Source organism: Bidens hawaiensis, unplaced genomic scaffold, assembly GCF_021521415.1.
Source record: "Bidens hawaiensis isolate Kalapana, Puna unplaced genomic scaffold, B.hawaiensis_p1.1 tig00033142_1, whole genome shotgun sequence".
NCBI classification, from domain to species: domain Eukaryota; kingdom Viridiplantae; phylum Streptophyta; class Magnoliopsida; order Asterales; family Asteraceae; genus Bidens; species Bidens hawaiensis.
The window spans coordinates 116,925-137,660 of NW_027495668.1; the positions used below are offsets into that span (position 1 = coordinate 116,925).

At 34.2% G+C, this 20,736-nt stretch overlaps 1 protein-coding gene across 2 annotated transcripts; it reads left to right on the forward strand.

The window, feature by feature from the left end:
* The first annotated feature begins 2,922 nt into the window (after nt 1-2,922).
* Nucleotides 2,923-20,468, forward strand: LOC143584500 (uncharacterized). 2 transcript variants are annotated; one of them, XM_077066537.1, is made up of 39 exons: nt 2,923-3,023; nt 4,837-4,871; nt 4,967-5,066; nt 5,153-5,260; nt 5,338-5,454; nt 5,934-6,084; nt 6,178-6,425; nt 6,926-7,114; nt 7,825-7,901; nt 7,984-8,101; nt 8,185-8,268; nt 8,355-8,450; nt 9,269-9,370; nt 9,570-9,638; nt 9,893-9,988; nt 10,064-10,171; nt 10,421-10,534; nt 11,040-11,123; nt 11,205-11,333; nt 11,423-11,621; nt 12,419-12,562; nt 12,639-12,682; nt 12,752-12,835; nt 12,923-12,991; nt 13,073-13,149; nt 16,632-16,701; nt 16,797-16,946; nt 17,712-17,777; nt 17,869-18,013; nt 18,183-18,247; nt 18,332-18,397; nt 18,476-18,569; nt 18,648-18,684; nt 18,835-18,892; nt 18,977-19,087; nt 19,209-19,276; nt 19,592-19,658; nt 20,151-20,219; nt 20,322-20,468. In XM_077066537.1, exons 1-39 carry the CDS (start codon nt 2,973-2,975, stop codon nt 20,409-20,411), a joined length of 3,849 nt encoding a protein of 1,282 aa, XP_076922652.1. In that variant the 5' UTR covers nt 2,923-2,972; the 3' UTR covers nt 20,412-20,468. The 2 variants fall into 2 exon arrangements, with proteins under 2 accessions (XP_076922652.1, XP_076922651.1); XM_077066536.1 differs by having other exon boundaries at nt 5,934-6,425.
* The last annotated feature ends 268 nt before the right edge of the window (nt 20,469-20,736 follow it).

Here is a 20,736-nt window from a genome sequence, read left to right on the forward strand (position 1 = left end):
TTGTCCAACCCGTTTATTTATCAACTTCAATATATGTTTTATGGCAAGCAGTACACTCAAGTTCTCTATTTATTGATAGAAGTATAATTCATAAGAATAATACTTTATTATTTATTGTTTTATCATATTTTCGGACATCAATGGATATATTCCTTTTCTAAAAACTATAAAAATACGTCTAAATTTATATATGCATTAAAAATTGCAATGTGTTTAATAAGTGCAATTTTAAGTATATATATGAGTGAGAACCATACGATTCACGTGTACGTAACAAATGGAATATAATTAAAAGTAGTAAGAAGGAAAAATTGAGAGAAAATATAACATTGTATTATATAACATTAGAACACTATATACCAAGTGTTTATGTGAACACCATGCTTCTTTACTTCAAGTTAATTATGTATTGAATAATCCTTTTGGTTAAAGTCTTTTTTTTAATATAAAGTAATTTATAAATAAAATAGTTCGTTAATATTTAGATGGTTGGTAATGTAGCTTACGAGTTCTTGATTCGGTCCTTTCGGTTGAGGAATTTATAAACACTCCCCAAAGAATCACAAAGAAGCCTTCGAAACATAAGAAAGCTTTGAAGGTGATATTCTCGTTTACGGTTTGGTCACATTGGAAAGCAAGAGACATACTATATTTTAACAGAAAAACGACCATAGTTGCAAAGGATTACGAAGGAGTGCTATTAAACTCTTTTGTATAGGTAAAAAACATGGTAAATTTACGCTATATATCTATTTTCTTAAATTCCCAATATTTTATGTCGTATGGTGGGCACTAATGTTTGTATAGTTGCATACATAAAAATTCCATCATATTTATAAATAAAGGGTTAGAAATTAGGGTAATGCTAAAATGAATGGTCCACTACATAAGAATTTTTGCTTAAAAACTCTTCCACTTCATAGCATTTCACTTTCACATAATATCCCCTGCCACAATTATGTTAAATTGAGTTTCGTAACGAGTTAGAGCTTAATTTTTCATAGAAAAAAAAAGTCTAAAACAACCCAAAAAAGTAATGTTTTCTAAGTTCATTAGTATAGTATTAAGTAAATATTTCTCATAAACAAAGCAGACATCAAAGATATTTAGTCCGTAATAATAAGTGTCCGACTTTAAACATTATCAGCGTGTTTAGATGTATCGATCGTCGATGAGAAAAGAACTGCACGGTTTATCGTGTCTCGGTGAAGTAGTTGCTAGATGGATATTCCATAAAGTCTTTACTCATGCAACGAAAAATTGAGCTTGTTTTCTCACAAGTAAAATCCACACTTATGAGTGGCCAACTGATTCATAATTTTTGTATTTCTAAAGACATTTCCCTTCTATATATTAAGTTTACTAGCTTTGTGCCCGCACGATGCAGCGGGGTACACACACATAAACGACATTGAACGCGTAAACGGTGACCTCACAATAATATGCACGTAGCCCGACTACAATATGCGTTTAATGGGCCGTCGGGCGTGTAACCATTGTCGGTGAACATGTAACTCGGCCTAGCACATGACTCACGCCCACCCGACCCGACCCGACCCGTTGCGGTCTTAACTCGTAATCACGTAACATGTTTTAAAAAGTATAGCAACACCATACTCAATTTAAAGAGAATAAAATACTCGTTTTTATGGTGTAATTCCTTTTTTTAAAATATTAACATGTACAAAAGTTATGATCGTTAAAACTTCGTGGGGGTAGTTAGTTTAGAATAAGGGGGCAAATGTATAACTATTTAATAAGTTAACAAAACGTACCTTTAAGTTTAAGGACCATTATTGTAAGTAATTTTCAAACAAAATTGCTTTAACATTTTAACTGTACATCATCATGTTTGCAAAGACTATATTAACCTTAAATTTTCAAAATTGTTTGCATTAATGATTATAATTTATGCAATGGTTATTGTACTTCTTAAGATTTAAGAGCTCCTCCACTCATGCATTAAATATAGTATTGATATTGATAAACTTAAAAATCAAGTTTATAAGAAGCCTTTTTTTTAATTAATGCTTATTGAGTGTAAATCAGAAATACAAAAAAGGTAAAAAAAGAAAAATAATTTTTGAACATTTGGAATGAGATGAATTAATGTTGAGCAAATTCTGTTGTTCACACCTGAAACGTATCTTTATCCGAATGTAGTTGCCACAAGCACTTGTATGTGAAACTACTAGAAAGCACTTGCCTAACCTACCACCACTCCAATAATAAAATTTGTCACTTAATTTTAAGTATGTAACTCTCTTTGTTACATTCCTCTTGTCTCTACTATGATGTTTAATTTGGTACTACATTGTCACATCTCCAGCATTCTTAGACTTACCACCTAGCTCATTGTATGAATTAGTTTTACCATATCGTCGAAAACTATACAGTCACTTGACTTTCGTATACAAATTTACAGTGGTGGCGGCAATAGCGTTGGAGAAGGGGTCCACGGTTGGCCGGAAACCAACACTGGCCATGCCGTTGCTTGGCCTTTTTTGAATTTATTTTAAGTTAAAAGTGATTTACAAGTAAACCATTTTAACACATTGTGTAACATAGCCAAACGCTATATAGTTAATTAATTAAAACAAAAGTAAACACTCTAGTAAACCTACACATGTTTTATTTTACACAAATGAAACCCATCCCATGCTTTTATTAATAATAATAGTTGAAGAATTAATCTATATTTAACCACGCTGTATCTCCATTCTCATGTGGGTTATTTACGAAGAAACAAATGAACCGAAAGCAAGGACAATAGCACAGTTTAAAAATAAAAACCACCTTCTACTGAGAACTAAATTGACATAAATACCCTTCACCATCAAAACTAAAATAAATTTATTTTATTAATTTCTAGGAGAGTATATATAATAATAGTAGCCAGTTATAAATTCTACAATCAATCAATCAATTGAATTCCCAAGGCCTGATTAATTCTCCGGTGGCCGGAGTTTACGATGAAGAGCCGGTGGCTTTACACGGCGGCGGTTGCTTCTTCTTGTTTTCAGGCATGTTATTATTATTATTATTTGAGTTTCCGTTTGTTTAGTTTTATTGAATTGAATGATTAAAGCAAATTCATTTTAACTCATCAACAAATTCATTTTCTCTTTGAATAGCATCATCACTAATTTCGTCACCTCTTTCACTTACAACAACTCTCGAGCTCCACCTTTTTTTTTTTTTTTTTATAAAGCTATTAGTGAGTCGTTTTTTCAAGCTTGGGCTAATTTCATTTATTATTTCATAATTATTTAATATACGTTATTATTTATATTTCTACTTATTTTGAGAAAAACCTTAAATGAGTTTAACTAAAGCTTTGTCCTCTGTTTGTTTCGAGCTTTTTTATAAAGCTCTAGCTCAGCTAATATGGTTCAGCTCGTGCTCCACTCATTTGTTAATTAATTAATTAATTAACTAATTTATATATGTTATTAATAGTTTTTTTTTTATATATTTTAATAAAAACCTTAAATGAGTCTAAGCTTTGTTGGAGCTTGTATGGTACCTTAATCGAGGCAAAGCTCGAATGTGCAGTGTGAAATTGATACATACAAGTCCAAAATAGGTAAAACTTAAAATTACACAAGGCTCGACCAGCCTAAATAAACTTTGCATACAAGATGATAACTAAACGAGTTTGGCTCAAGCTCGAAAAAGCTCAGCTCGTTTACATGTCTTAAGAAAACTCCACAAATGATGCCATTTAATAGTATACCTTTATATTATATTATTATTTATTTTTTTATTATTTTCTTTACTATATGCAGTTATACATGTAAAAAATTGGGCCTACTGGGAAACCTATTTGTGAAGGAACTTCACAAGGAAAATAGTACTATGATATAAATTCTAATTCATATATATATATATATATATATATATACATTTTTAATTTTTTCCTGCCTACTTGGAGAACATTTAAGTAGGTTGCTCATGCAGTTTTTACTGGTTTGCCCTAATTTAGGAGAATATGGTCTAACTTAAAAAAGATAACAAAGAAGAAACAAATCATGATCATTAAATTTAAAAAAAAATAATTATATGAACTATTTAACATAGTAATCACCAAAATTCTAATATATGTATTATCTCTTTTTATTTTTATATAATTATAAAAGTTGTCAATTTTTTGGATTTGAAATGGATTCTCAAAAAAATAAATAAATAAATAAATAAAAACGATGGTGGACCTGATTTTATCATCATGAATGTGTGTGGAGCATGAGTACACTAGTTTTTTTTGTCAAGTCAATTTGCATTTATATTATTATTATTATTATTATTTAGCCTTTTATTTTCTGTCAGACCTTATATAATCTCCTGTTCTTGGAGAATATTTAACATATCCTTTTCTAACTTATTAAATAAAGTCAAATGTTCTCATTTCAAAAAAAAAATAAATAAATAAATAAAATAAATAAACTCATATGATGTATTTGTGATCTACACTCTACATTTAATAAGAACAGGAAGTGGTATGAAATAGACAAATTGTTCTTTATTATTTATTTATGTCTCTTTCTGTATTTATTTGATTATTATGTGCCAGATGAAGTTGTTGAACATTGTGTTTTTTCGGGCCCGACCAAATTGTTAGAAAAATAAATTTTCGGGCCTTTTTCTTAGAAAAATAAATTTATCCTTCTAATTTTATGTGATGCAATTTGTTTAATATATTAACAGACTAGAATACACCTCTATGTTATAACTCAAGTTATGTCATGTTTAACAATAAACAACTCCCAACTGATTTTCTTAATTTTATGTCAGTTAATATAATGAACAGATAATCAATTTTACTTTATATATTTGCAGGTCTTGTTGTTCATATCTCTAGGCAATGCGCAACGGTACGGTTTTTTTTTCGTTTTTTATTATGTGTAACTTAAACCGTTCGTAACATTTTTACTTCTTTACGAATCTAAGTAATCTGCATTTTCTTTAGGGAAAAACATGGTGAAAACTATTGTGCAATGTATGATATATGTGGATCTCGGAGTGATGGGAAAGTACTAAATTGCCCTTTCGGTTCTCCGTCTGTAAAGGTTCATAATGCTAATCACTATTAATAAAATAAAAAATAGTAAGACTTGATATCACAAGCTAGCGCTTATTTTTGCTTGTCTTACAGCCGAATGACACGTTATCAGCTAAGATCCAAAGTTTGTGTCCATCCATTTCCGGATCCATATGTTGTACCGAGGCTCAATTCGATACATTACGTTCACAAGTCCAACAAGTAAAGATATGAATCATTATAAGTCAACTTTAGGAGTTGACTTCTTTTAATATCTTGTTATGTTGTTTTTCTTGTAGGCCATACCCTTTCTAGTTGGATGTCCAGCGTGCTTACGAAATTTTTTGAATCTTTTTTGTGAGATTACATGCTCTCCAAATCAAAGTCAATTCATCAATGTGACATCTATTTTTAAGGTATTGTTTTTTGAAAACTCACGGCCCCAACAGTATCTGGACCCCAAGTAAAACACAACTTACAATGAGCAGGTGGCCTTCAGATTAAGGGTGTAAATGAGCCAAGTCGAGTCCGAATTCGAATATGCTTGAGCTAGGCTTGTATAACTTACTAGAATTCGAGCTCGGCTAATCTCGAGCTCGGCTCGTTTATTAAGTAACTAAAAATGATATAAGTAACAGGGCTCGTTAGGCTCATGAGCCAGCTTGAGCTCGAAAAAGTGAAGCCCGGGCTCGTTATTCAACAAGCTTATTTTTAGGCTCGTTTAAGCTCGGCTTGATTTGAGTTTAGCGAGCCGGTCTTGATTGGCTTACAATTGGCTTGGATGGTTTACAACCCTACTTCAGATATAGTCTTTGTTGACTGTATACATGTTCTTTTCACATTTGTTCATGTTAAAATCATTTTTTTTATATTTGTTTAAATATATTGCTTTTAGACAAAGAATAATTCGACTGTGGGCGGGATTGACTACTATCTAACTGACACCTATGGAGAGGGTTTATTTGATTCATGTAAGGATGTAAAGTTTGGTACCGCAAATTCTAAGGCTATTGATTTTGTGGGAAATGGTGCTAAGAATTTCAAAGGTATATTTTATCCTTTTTTTAATGTACACAAGGATGCATGCAAAATCATGCATAAAATACATGATCATATATATACTTTTTTTTTTTTTGCAGAGTGGTTTGCTTTCATTGGTCGAAAAGCGGGCCTTCAGTTACCAGGTTCACCGTATGCGATAAATTTTCGGTCGGATGCTGACGTGTCAGCAGGAATGAATCCTATGAATGTCAGTACTTTTTCATGTGGTGACACATCACTAGGGTGTTCTTGTGGTGATTGTCCTTCCTCTAATGTTTGTTCCAGTTCTGCCCCTCAACCGCTTCATGAAACGGGGTCTTGCTCAGTGAGAATCGGCTCTCTTAAGGTTGGATGCAAAACATCATCATCATCATCGTACACAATATATCCCACAAATAGCAATGCTATGGTAGGGTCTGAGGAGGGTAAGATGTAGACAGCCTTACCTCTATCCCATAGGGATAGAGAGGCTGCTTCCGGTGAGACCCCCGGCTCGATAGTAGTTTTGCATCAAACCTTGGACATAAGGCACATAGCACTCAATCATCGGGACACCGGCTGATCGGTGCATGTGCCCTTGTCTTTCGGCTATCAACGCCACCACATGATGCCTGATTAACCTTCCGCCACTTTTAACGTTATTTTCACGAGATTAGTAAAATAACGTCAAAATTAGTGCAATTTTACTTTTGCCCACCCGAGGGTTCACACATATATACATTATATGCGCGCACCGCAAGCAGGGCGTGTTGGATACAAAACATAACTCATAAAAAACATCTGATTATTACAACTATATATATATTTATTCTTATACTTTACATTTAATGATACAATTTTTTGCAGACTAAATGCATTGAATTTTCATTAGCAATAGTGTATATATTGTTAGCCTCTGTGTTTCTTTGGTGGGGTTTGATTCACAAAAGAAAAGAAAGGAGTCCAACCTCGAGACATAAATCATTGACGAATGTGACTAATGGCGGTCCAGTACAAAAGACCAATGGGGAAAAAGATGAAAATATTCCCATGCAGGTACTTATTAATTTGCATATTTGTAAAGTGCTTCCTTTGTTTTATTTGTTTAAAAGCGGACCGATATTTAATTAGGCGTGTAAAAGGACCGAATGTTCAGTGACCTGTTCGTGAACCATTCGACAACCATTTAATAAACAAACGGACATGAACACGTGTCTCGTTCGTTCATTTATGTTTGTTAACGTTCGTTTATTTTATTACGGCTACGTTTGTTTGTGTTTGCTATTTACGTTTGTTTAAGTTTGTTTGTTTTTGTATTCATTTGAATTGTTAGGCCATTTTCTTGGCCCAACAGATTGGTAGTCATATTTACTTTTAGTTGGTGTTTGCAGTTATGTTCAGTTCTATTCGTTCGTTTATGTCCGTGAACCTTTCGTTTATACTATTAATAAGCGAACATAAACGAACACGAGGACATTGATTTTTTTAACGAACAGACATGAATTAGGAAACCCTGCTTGTTTAACTAGTTCGATCGTTTGTTCGGCTAATGTTACACGAACATGCCCGTTCATGTTTGTTTTGTTCGTTTACAGCCCTCTTATAGTTAGAATGGAGGGCGACCCCTTAATATATGCAAATAATAAACCTTAAACTCTAGAGATACCTAACCTGGAGTCTGTTCCCATTGGCTAAGTGCAATATTAATAACTATATTTAACAATTTGTGCGTTAAAAGTTATTAAATTTCATATTGTTAATATCAGATGTTGGAGGGTACCCCTCAAATCGCGAGTGGGGTCCACCTTTCGGCTGTGCAAGGATTCATGGCTAAAAATTTCAGGTCAAAGCTCATAAATTCAAAGCTAAATAGATACACATAATATATAACTTTACTGTATCTTGATAAATATATTAATTTACAGGTTATATGGAACATGGGTTGCTAGAAATCCAATTCTTGTATTGTATTCATCACTAGCTGTTGTTATCCTTCTTGGCTTAGGCTTAATCCGTTTTAAAGTAGAAACACGACCCGAGAAGGTATGCACAAAGTCTATCTTGATAAATATTTTAATTTTATGATTTTCATTTTTATTCATATCTTTGAAGTTGTGTTGTTGCAGCTTTGGGTGGGCCATGGGAGTCGAGCCGCAGAAGAGAAACAATACTTTGACAACCACCTGGTACCGTTCTATAGAATTGAGCAGGTGAGGTAACCCAACACCATGATCTGAAAGTTACTTATTTTTGTGTTTTAAGTTTGTTATTAACAAAAGGTAACAACTTTATATAGCTCATATTGGCAACCAGACCTCATGGTGCACATGCGAAACCGCCAACTATTGTCACAGAGGAAAATATCAAGTTGCTTTTTGAAATACAAGCAAAGGTAATGCTTTATTTTTCTTTCTAGAAATCAAGTTGATATATGTCTTTAATGGCATTCTTATAGTTTGTACTAGACTAGTTATGTAATTTTCATAATCTAGAAGGTGTGTATGTGTAATATTTCATAGATTGAGCCTGTATGCAATCCTGTTACCCTCTTGGTTCTATTTTGTATTACATCCAATTTCATACTAAACTCTATACTCGGGGTGTAAACAAGTCAAGCAGCACTTTAGCTACTTGAGATCGACTCCCTAAAGCTCGAAACGAGCAGAGCCTGAGCCTGAGCCTAAACAAGCTAGTTTAATAAATGCGCCTGTGCCAGAGCCCAAGCTTCATTTATTAAGCTCAAGCTAGCTTGCGAGCCTAAGTGAACCTATTATTTATATACTTTTTGCTTGATATATTAAACTATATATTTGTATAAAAATAATTACTATATTTAAAATTATGATAAAAATAAATAAATATTATATTTTTTATATATAAACATTATATGTAAAATATACACATAAAAATAATAATACTAATAAATTAAAAATAATAAATGAGCCGAGCTCGAGCCTGAAACCCTACTCACAAGCTGATGCGAGCATTTGAAATAGAGCTCGAAACGAGCCAAGCTTGAGCTCGAGCTCATTACTAGTTAAATTAGTCAAGCCCAACCCTATTTGAGCTCAAGCTCAGCTCGGCTCGTTTACACCCCTAAGTCTAGCTGCCACCACATACCGCGTCTCACCAACGCTAACGAGACACGACCTGCAGCTACAATATGTGATGATCTTAAGTGGTTAATAACTTAATTTTTTTTAATAATAGGTAGATGGAATTCGAGCAAATTATAGTGGATCACTGGTTTCTTTGACAGACATATGCATGAAGCCTTTGGGGGAGGCTTGTGCCACACAAAGTATTCTCCAGGTATTTCTCATAGTAATAATAATAAAGCATCACTAGCCTCATTGTGTGGTTTTGACTTTTGACAAAACTTTAAATCATGGAAGAAGAATTTTCCAAATAACTTTTGGTAATTTTCAATTATATATTATGAATAGTTTATCAAATGTTCATTTATGCTTTTTACCATATTACCAATTTCTTTTTGCTATTTATGTTGTAGTATTTCAAGATGGACCCTAAAAACTTGGAAGACTTTGGGGGCGTTGACCATGCTGAATACTGCTTTCAGGTATTAATATTGGATATGGTTGAGAATATGTTTCTTGGTCAAACTTGCAATTATGCGACCTGATCGACAGCCCAAAGTTGAAAACTAAATAAGTTTGATAAAACATGTCTCACAATTAGTTTGGTTATTGTGTACTACTATAACCATGTATGATGTAACATACCTTTTTGTTATGATTTTATTCTTTTTTTTATTGGGATCTATCATGAAAAATTGAGCCCTCTAAAGTTTGACATTTATATGATTTATTTTAGCATTACACTTCTGATGAGAATTGTATGAGTGCATTCAAAGGCCCGTTGGAACCAAGCACAGCATTAGGAGGTTTCTCTGGTAACAATTACTCTGAGGTATCTTATTTCTATGATCTTTTTTTTTCTTATTACAAATGTGCATATGACCCTAAAGTGATGATTTAAAGACAGGCGTCTGCATTTATTATAACTTATCCCGTTAACAACGCAATCGATAAGGAAAGCAACGAAATTAAAAAAGCAGTGGCTTGGGAGAAGGCCTTCATCCGGTTAGTAGAGGTTTGTCTTTTGATTTTTCTATATTTTAATTTAAATCATAAAATTATTGTATATTGATCGTGTGTATTGATACCTTCTAGACCATGATAGTTACAGTTAAATATATATCTAGCTAGGCTAATATTTTTGTTCAGGCTGATGTGCTTTTGACCGTTCAGTCTTTTTTTTTCTAAATGGAAATTGGCATCATCTTATTTCTATGAAATTATACAATAATATACTTCAATATGTAACTAATCTTTGTAACAGGATGAGCTTTTACCAATGGTGCAATCCAAGAATTTGACATTATCCTATTCATCTGAAAGCTCCATTGAAGAAGAATTGAAAAGAGAAAGTAATGCAGATGCTATAACAGTTTTGGTGAGTGCATGTTTTATATATACATCATATGTGTGGTGTGTATATATGTCATATCATGATTGTGTGTGTTAGTTTTATACAGGGCCACCAATTCCTACATAAATATAATCAGATTTTTGGTTGGCAAGTATAACCCATTTAAAAAAACAGATCGTGTTTGGGTTGACCTGTTACCCGTTTTGGTCGCAAAATCTTTCCATAATTGACTCCAATAGATGTTATGCTACCAAAAAAATTTATTTTATTATTTCAAATCTCTTCAAATGCTACTATAAATGAATCAATTTATTTCCAAAGCTTTTACCTTTTCCTTTTCAAAGTCTTTGCATGCCTGTTTTTGGTTAAAATAAAAATAAAAATAAAAATTTAGATTTGGGTTAAACGGTCGTGTTCGGGTTCCACAATTCAACCACCTGTAGGTTCATAGTGAGCTTTAAAACCATTAAATTATTCTTATATCATCACCTTTTTTTAACTAGTTTATTTTCTATCAAATATCTTTCAGATAAGCTACCTTGTGATGTTTGCTTATATATCCTTAACATTGGGCGACACTCCTCGCTTCACATATTTTTATATCTCCTCCAAGGTATTAACATATTTAACATAATCACTATTATAATTTTAGAGTTAAATGTTTTTATATATAATGATAATTATTCTATTCCAGGTATTACTCGGGCTTTCGGGGGTGATACTCGTAATGCTTTCGGTGATTGCATCAGTCGGTTTTTTCAGTGCTATCGGAGTAAAGTCAACACTCATTATAATGGAAGTCATCCCTTTTCTTGTTTTGGCAGTAGGTTTCAATTCATCCTCTTGTTGACTATAATATGAAGTGCAGTTGACCATTTGACTGAAAGTCAACGTTGACTAAATTGGGAACAGGTGGGAGTAGATAATATGTGCATTCTGGTACACGCGGTTAAAAGACAACAGGTGGAATTGCGTTTGGAAGACCGAATAAGTAACGCGCTTGCGGAAGTGGGCCCGTCTATAACTCTGGCTAGTTTATCTGAGGTTTTAGCGTTTGCGGTTGGAAGTTTTATTCCTATGCCAGCATGTCGGGTGTTTTCTATGTTTGCAGGTCAGACATGAAGTTTTATGTTTTTATGTTTGTTATTTAATTGTACAAGTGGTCGTTTTGACCTGTTTTCCTGAAAAGGATACGGGTTGAAACATGTGCAATGCATTCACATGCATGATACCTTCTAAAACGTAGTAGGCCTGTAAACGAGTTGAATGAATTTGTGCTCATCCGTTTAACTTTAACGGCCGAATGATCGAACAAGAATGATTAAATGAACGGATTTTCTTATTCGTGTCTGTTCGTTATGAAAATGAACACGCTCGTCTTTGTTTATAGTATAAAGAACGGTTCATTAACGTAAACAAACATAATTGAACATAGCTGAATGGACACCAATGAAAAGTAAACGTGAACATCAATATCTCGGCCTGAAAAATTAATAAAACTAGGCTAAATTGTAATGAGTGGTATTTTACTTTCATAAAGCTAGACTAAACTGTAATGGGGCGAAAAGATTTAAACGAGTATATTAACCGAACTTAAACGAACGTAAACTAATGAACATGAATGAACGTGAGCATATGTACGCAAATAGATTTAAATGAACGAATATTTACGAACATAAATGAACGAACGAGACACGTGTTAATGTCCGTTCGTGTTTTAGATAAATGAACATAACGAAGTCCCACCGAATGGGTTCATTGAATGTTCTGTTTGATTGCATGCTTAATATTTGGTATATTGTTATAGTCACCAATTTATATAATCATGTTAAAACTTCAATCATTTTTAAATTAAAAAAAGGGATGGCACGTGTTCATGTTTAACTTTGGCTAATGTATATATTTCAGCACTGGCTATTCTCTTGGACTTCCTTCTACAAGTTACCGCTTTTGTAGCGTTAATTGTTTTAGATTTTCTAAGAGCCGAAGACCACAGAGTTGATTGTTTTCCTTGTATTAAAATTCCCGGACCACTTGCTGATACTGATCAAGGTTTGTAAAATAACATTTTTATGATAATTAATTAAGTCCACTTAACAATAGGTATCTGAAATTCTCGCCATTGTAGGTAATGATAAAAGAAAATCAGGATTACTTACTCGATATATGAAGGTATTTGTAATAACATATTTTCCTTCAATGATATAATATTATTTTCCTTAAATTTTCGTTACTTTCCAGGAGGTTCATGCACCCATCCTAGGAGTATGGGGAGTCAAGTTATTAGTTATTTCCGTGTTTGCTGCATTATCATTAGCCAGCATTGTAAGTTATATATTTATTCGCGTATACTTATCACTATTTTGAAGAGTTCCTTTTTTTTAGACTTAATTCCCTGTTATTTATTACAAGGCATTATGCACAAGGATTCAACCGGGCTTGGAACAACAAATAGTTTTGCCTCGAGACTCATATCTTCAGGTATAGACTTTTGAAATAACTTTTTATAAAATTATCAAATAGTTTATCATATAAAGTTATTAACTGTCATTTTTGTTGCAGGGTTATTTCAATAATGTCTCCGAGTATCTCAGAATTGGCCCGCCTCTATATTTTGTTGTAAAAAACTATAATTACAGGTATTTTGGGTTTTTATTTATTTATTTATCTTTATGAATACTTGTAACTTTATTTGTTAATTTCTGGTTCTCTTTAGTAAATAATCGGGTTTTAAGTTGACATATTTAAACAAGAACGGGTTGTGTTAGTTAAACAGGTTGACCCACTTGTTGGGTTCGTAGGCCTTGTTGGCCCGGTTTATTAGTTGAATTCCAAAGGGCAGACAGGTGTAGGGTGGCCAGGCTGAAGCCCGGCCCGGTTTGGATTTCTTGTTTAATAATTTACAAACCCTAGATTAGTCTCTATTTAAACAATGCTATGTACTTGTAATCTTTTGTCACTCAATAAAAGAAATACCTAGTTGCCACCCATGGACGTAGGTCAGTTTAGACCGAACCACGTTAAATCCTCGTGTTCGTTATTGCTTTCGCGTGTACGTTCAGTTTCGTGTGTGCGTTTAATCCTAACAAGTGGTATCAGAGCTTAGGTTTGGATCACACGAAGAACAAGTTGAACCGTTTCTTACGCCGCCGCGTCATCGCTAGCAGTCGCTAGGGTTCCGCCGTCGCCGCTGTTATTTCTCGCTGCCGCAGTAGCGCCGCGAGGACCAGCGGCCGCAGGTAAGAAAATTGAGCGTTGACTACGATTTTGCTACCGAGCCGTCGACGTTTGGAGTATTGGGTTCTGTTTTTAGAAAGCTATTATAACATTGCATCTATTCCATCATCGTCGCAAGAAGAAGACAAAGAAGAACCGTGAACGTGGTGTCTTCCCTTTTTGGTTGGTGACCTAATTTTTTTTGTTTGAACCACATATTTTTTTGGGGGCGTAGTAAAAGGGCAGGAGGCCACTTGAACTAATTTTGGTATTCAAATTCTATTAGAAAACTAAATAAGATTTCTTTTGTGGTTGCTTTCTAATTGGATTGTGAATACAAGGGTAGTTGGCCCATTTTGATTAAGTTTGTGTGGGCAAAAGTTTGGGTAGTTTAGCCCATAAATAAATTTGGGTCAAGATTGTAGTTGCAAAGTACGAGCCATTAACAGTTGAATCAGATCCTATTTTTTGAAGAAGTTGAATCAGAAAAAGCATTAAAGAAACCGAAACTAGTGCCAACCGCGTTTGTTCAGGTTTTATCGTTTTAGTTTAAAGTTTTAGTTTCTAATTTACAATTCGTATTTTGCTGCGTTTAAAATAGGTTGATTATTTAACAGAGTTCAGTAGAACAGTTGTTAAGTTCAGGCCCGTGCGATTGTTGTGTCTGTCTTTGTTTTATCTAGTTTTTCGTTTTAGTCATTGTCATGGTAGAAGACGGAAAGGTTTCGATACAGAAGTTTGATGGACAAAATTTTGGTTGGTCGAAGATGCAGATTGAAGCGCTACTTTGTCAGAAAGATTTGGATGTAGGGTTTGAGGATGAAAAACCAGAAAAGTTGTCAGAAGCAGAGTGGAAGAAGTTAGACAAGAAAGCTAGGGCTTGTATTACATTGTCGTTGTCAGAAGATGTGGCGTTTAACATCATGAAAGAAACCACAGCCCGTGGTATGATGGAGGCACTATCCAACATGTATGAGAAGCCTTCGGCAGCGAATAAAGTCTATCTTATCCGAGAGCTAGTGACAACAAGAATGAAAGAGGGTGGGTCAGTTACAACGCATATTAATAATATTAACTCGAACCTCTCCCGCTTAGTGTCAGTCGGCATTAAGTTTGGCTGAAGTTCAAGGTCTTTTGTTATTATCCTCTTTGCCCGACAGTTGGTCGCAAACAGTGACTGCAGTTTGTAGTTCGTCTACAAAAATTACTTTTGATGGGATTTGGGATTTGATTATTGGAGAAGATTCAAGACGCAGAAATTCAGGTGAATCAAGTGATATATTAGTCATAGAAGGTAAGGTAGGGGAAAACGAGGCAGTGGGAGTAGGAAGAGGAGTTAGTTTAGGACTTGTAAAGATATTGAATGCTGGGATTGTAAAGAGAAAGGACACTTCAGGAATCAGTGTTCGAATGGCAAGAAAGAGGTGAACGTTACAGAAGACGACACAGATGACGGAGTCAGTAGTGATGAGTTTTTAGTTCTTAGTGTTGAGAGTAACGTTGATTCATGGGTGATGGATTACGGTGCATCGTTTCATGCCACTCACTGTAGTGAAACGATGAAGAATCTAAAGTTTGGGGATTTTGTAAAGGTTCGACTTGCAAACGATGATATTCTAGAGGTTACGGGTATGGGAGATGTTGATTTGATAACTTCAGCAGGTACTTCTTGGACTTTGAAAGACGTAAGGGTTATTCCAAGTTTAAAGAAACGTTTGATTTCAGTTGGGCAGTTGGATGACCAGGGGCACGATGTTAAGTTCGGAGATGGGCAGTGGAAGGTAGTTAAAGGGAATCTCGTGGTTGCTCTTGGCAAGAAAATAGGTTCGTTGTATATGGTCGACATGTCACCGAAAGGAGTGGATCCAGTTTTGGTGAAAGACAAAATCTGGTTCACAGAATCTCGTGGGCAGAAGAAGGTTCGTTTTGCAAGTAACAAACCCAGAGCCAAAGTGAAGATTCATGATGAACGAGCTAGGAAGGTTAAATTAGTCAGAGGACATCGTGACAGTGTGAGCACATATCGTGTTTCAGTTATAGTTCCAGGTCGACAATGGATTAAGAAAACCAGTATTCCAGTTGTAAAAGTCTCTCCAGTGTATTACTTGCTGAATATGGAGGGTGTTTGTTCTCAGGGTATCTCAGGATCCGGTAGTTTGTTTCAGTGAGAGCCGGTAGGGACAGAGAATGGGTCAGGGGCAGTTTTAGCCGTGACTGATGGGTTGGAGCTCCGGGGAGCTTCAATGGGCCTTCAGGTTAATTGATGAGAAGGCGGTGGCAACTAGAAGTTAAATGTTTAGATTACAGAATTACAATCAGGAGTGCAGACGAGAGTACGCAAGGCCTCCGAGTGGGAGATTGTTGGGTTCGTAGGCCTTGTTGGCCTGGTTTATTAGTTGAATTCCAATGGGCAGACAGGTGTAGGGTGGCTAGACCGAAGCCCGGCCCGGTTTGGATTTCTTGTTCAATAATTTACAAACCCTAGATTAGTCTCTATTTAAACAATGCTATGTACTTGTAATCCTTTTGTCACTCAATAAAAGAAATACCTAGTTGCCATCCGTGGACGTAGGTCAGTTTATACCGAACCACGTTAAATCCTCGTGTTCGTTATTGCTTTCGCGTGTGTGTTCAGTTTCGTGTGTGCGTTTAATCCTTACACCACTAACCCATTCAATTTAACCCACTAATTCGATCAACATGAAACAGATTGTGTTTAGAGTTACACAGTTTTTAATGTTTTTGGGTTAGAGTTGTTGTTTTTGACAATAATAAAAATATGGTCCGTATTCGGGCTTGGCTTAGCAGTTCAACCCAACACGATTGACATCAAGACTATGATAGTTACAGTTAAATACATAAATAGTCTATAACTGTCTTATTGTTGCAATTTCTGTTTTTTCAGTTCAGAATCAAGTCAGACAAATCAGTTATGCTCCATCAACAACTGTGATTCAAACTCCCTTTTGAATGAGGTGATTTGTTTTTTTCAAACATGTAGTATATCAGGAAAATAATGCTGATATTTAAATAATAATTACAAAGTGCGATTGAAACCATTTACGTACAGATATCAAAAGCATGTCTTGCACCAAAATCCAGTTACATTGCTAAACCCGCGGCTTCATGGCTTGATGATTTTCTTGTTTGGGTGTCCCCGGAAGCTTTTGGATGTTGCAGGAAATTTAATAACGGAACTTATTGTCCTCCTGATGATCAGGTTAGTTTTACTAATTTTATATGTAAAATTATGGAACTCGATATCGGCTTGCTAGCCTCAAATCGAGCTGACCTCAAACAAGCTCGAGCCTGAGCTTCACATATGATAAAAGTACCTAATAATATATATTAGGTTATAAGTTTATAATACAATATAATATATACAAAAATATTATTAATGTATATATGTTAATTTTTGATTTTTCTTTTCTGTCTCGTACGAAGCAAGGGGGGGGCTTGCTTCTCTCACGGTACAATCCTCTTCCCGCCGAGCCCCCTTTCTCCTCGGTCTACAGAGACAAAATGTAGGAATGCCGCCAACAGTTCATCACTGAAGAAAGGACTCACTAAGCCGGGATCACTAACTAAGACTAATCTAATATGAATTAATACTAATATAATAGAAAAGAACTGTATATAATTATTAATGTATATAAGTTAATTAATACGCTTTTAGCATAATTATTAATGTATATATGTTAATTATGATAAATATAACGGAATAAGATATATTATTGGTCAAATATACATAAAAAATATTATAAAACACATAAAAATATTTTAAAATGCGTGTTCATTAATCAAAGAATAGCAAACAAGCGAAACTCAAACTCTAGAAATAAAGCTTGAAACGAGCCGAGCTCGAGCTCCAGGCCCGTCAGTTAAGCGAGCTGAGCTCGAGCCTAGAAGAGATCTGGCTTGGCTCGTCTCCTTACATATCCCTAGTAATGATATTAAAATATTGTATTTAATATTGTTTCTTCAGCCTCCTTGTTGTTCTTCAAGTGATGGTTCATGTAGCGTAAATGGATTTTGCAAAGACTGTACTACGGTAACTACTACAAATTTGCTACCTCATATGAATTATGATTATTTTTTAGGCTAAAAGATCTTACATATTGTTTTTTCTTTTGTGCATTTAGTGTTTTCGTCACTCGGATTTACAAAACGACCGTCCAACTACAAGACAATTTAAGGAGAAGCTACCATGGTTCCTCAGTGCTCTTCCTTCTGCTGACTGTGCAAAAGGTGGCCATGGGGCTTACACCAATAGTTTGGAACTTAACGGTTAGTTCAACTCCATATAGTTAGTTACTAATATCATTTTTGATAAAGGAAATTATATCATACGTATGATTTCTTCATAAGATCTATAAATAACTATGCGCTAAATATAATCACACAAACTAATTTTTAACAACAATAATAATAATAATAATCTATACTTTGTTTGCAGGATTTGAGGATGGTGTTATTCGAGCATCCTCCTTCCGTACATATCACACGCCTTTAAACAAGCAGGCAGCAAGAAATATATTAAAAGTTAAACCAAGTAATTTTAATATTTTGTCTTAAATGATCAATTATGTTTTTTTTATAATTCAGGTTGACTTTGTCAACTCAATGAGAGCTGCGAGAGAATTTAGCTCAAGGGTCTCCAAGAACTTAAAGGTGATAAATGCATCATTTAAGCATGCAATGCCACATCATCAAACTGTATACATTTCCAATAACTGTTTTTCTATGCAGATTGAGGTTTTTCCTTATTCGGTATTTTACATGTTCTTTGAGCAATATCTTCACATATGGAAGACTGCATTGATCAGCCTTATAGCAGCTACTTGTTAGTTATTTTCAATACTATTTAACGGGTTTTTTTTTGCTTTTTAAAACACTTTACTTATTTTCCATGATTTTACAGCTGCCGTATTTGTTGTCTGCCTGATCATTACATGCAGGTGAGTTTTGTAACTTTTATAGGAGTGTTTGATTATTAAAGAGTAAAAAATTCCATTTATTGCAATTTATTAATTAATTTTGTAAACCTTTAATACTTTTCTAAGTAGTATGCTATCGTCCAATAATTTTTCTCTCGGTTTTTGTTTCAGCATATGGAGCTCGGGAATCATCGTTTTGGTGTTGGTGATGATTCTTGTGGATCTTCTGGTATATTTAATTTTTGGTGCTTTTTAATTTATATTTATAGACTTATATTTATGTTGATATGTTTTTTTTCATTTGACTTTGAAGGGAGTGATGGCTGTTCTTGACATCCAACTGAATGCTGTTTCGGTTGTTAACCTTGTAATGTCAGTGGGTATTTCTGTCGAGTTTTGTGTACATATAACACATGCTTTTTTGGTAAGTAATACTCGCAACACATCATTTTTTTTATTAAATTACTTCATGTATATATCAATGTCAATGAATGTTACCGAGGGTATAATGGTCATTTCACAATTTTAGTTTACTTTGCTGTCAGGTAAGTAGCGGTGATAGAGATCAACGGACAAAGGAGGCTTTGAGTACAATGGGTGCTTCGGTTTTCAGGTTTACATTTTTCTTTCTTCTCTTTTGCATTTTCTTGTTCCTCCTGCTAGGGGTGTAAAGAGCCGAGCTCACTCGTTTAATTTACTCGAGATCGGTTCCTGAGTAGCTTTTAAAGCCCGGGCTTGGCTCGTTTGTTATTTATTAGTTACTTTATATACATTCAATGATTTTTACATACATATTTAATTATAGTTTTAGTATATAACTAACATAATATATATTATTTTGTTATTTTATCATAAATTTATGATGAAAAAATTTTCTTGAATATTACATGCAACTATAATATTTTCTTGCGTTTTTTTTCTTTTGTAGTGGAATAACATTAACGAAGCTAGTGGGAGTCATCGTCCTTTGCTTCTCAAGAACTGAAGTATTTGTGGTATCACTCTACTCTTAAATACCACCCATTGACAATTTCGACCGGTTCACCTAATGGGCCAATTTCAGTTGTATTTCATCTCAAATGGGTCGAAAGTCACCCAAAGTCATAATGCACACTCCTAAACCTTGTATAACGTTTTTAACAAATTATTAGATTATTTGTTACTGACTGAAACCATTGCAAGGCATGAGACTTGTCCCACATCGGTTGTATGGGGCAACTGATGTGGGGTTTATAAGCCAAATGGGTTCCCTCACCTATCAGACTAGTCTTTAGGGTTGAGTTCTTCTGTTTGGCTTGTAACATTATTGTTGTTATAAATTGTTATTAACTGTATATAACTCGATAATTTTTTATATGGACAAAAAAGCATTTGTGGCCCAACCCAACACATCCCTGTTTCAACCCATACTAATAAATGACCCGTAACCCAATGCATTATATGACCGTTTTTTGTTTAGTATTTACAAAATTATATATTATATGCAGGTTTATTACTTCCAAATGTACCTAGCCTTGGTTCTTCTTGGTTTCTTGCATGGGCTCATTTTCTTACCAGTAAGTTGTCATGAAAACATAATGAAAGCTAATGGTTAATCCGCTAATATATATTTTTTTTAATAAAAAGTTTGAAGTTTGAACCCGATCATTTGTTTGCAGGTGTTACTAAGCATGGTGGGTCCACCTTCTAGACGAATTCCAGTTGAGCGAAAAGATGATAACAAGTCTTCTGCTTCACCATCATTATAACTTGTTAAGTGAAATATTTGGCACGAGTGCAACGATTGTTAATATATATAAGGGTACCACAGGTTACAGATGAAAATAGATGTAACTTAACTTGTAACTGCACGTACGTTTATCTAATTATCAACCACTTACAAGTTAGAAAAACTCGTTTGTTAATTTGGTTTTCGTATCTATTCAGAGACATTATCGATTGGGTAACAGTCAAAACACGTAAATTTTATATACGAAATGGTTGAGTAGCCCAAACCTGCTTTGTTTTTTGTCTTTAAAGAATCTATAACAAGGTATTTGAAAACCAGTTATTGAGTTGATCATTATTGACTCT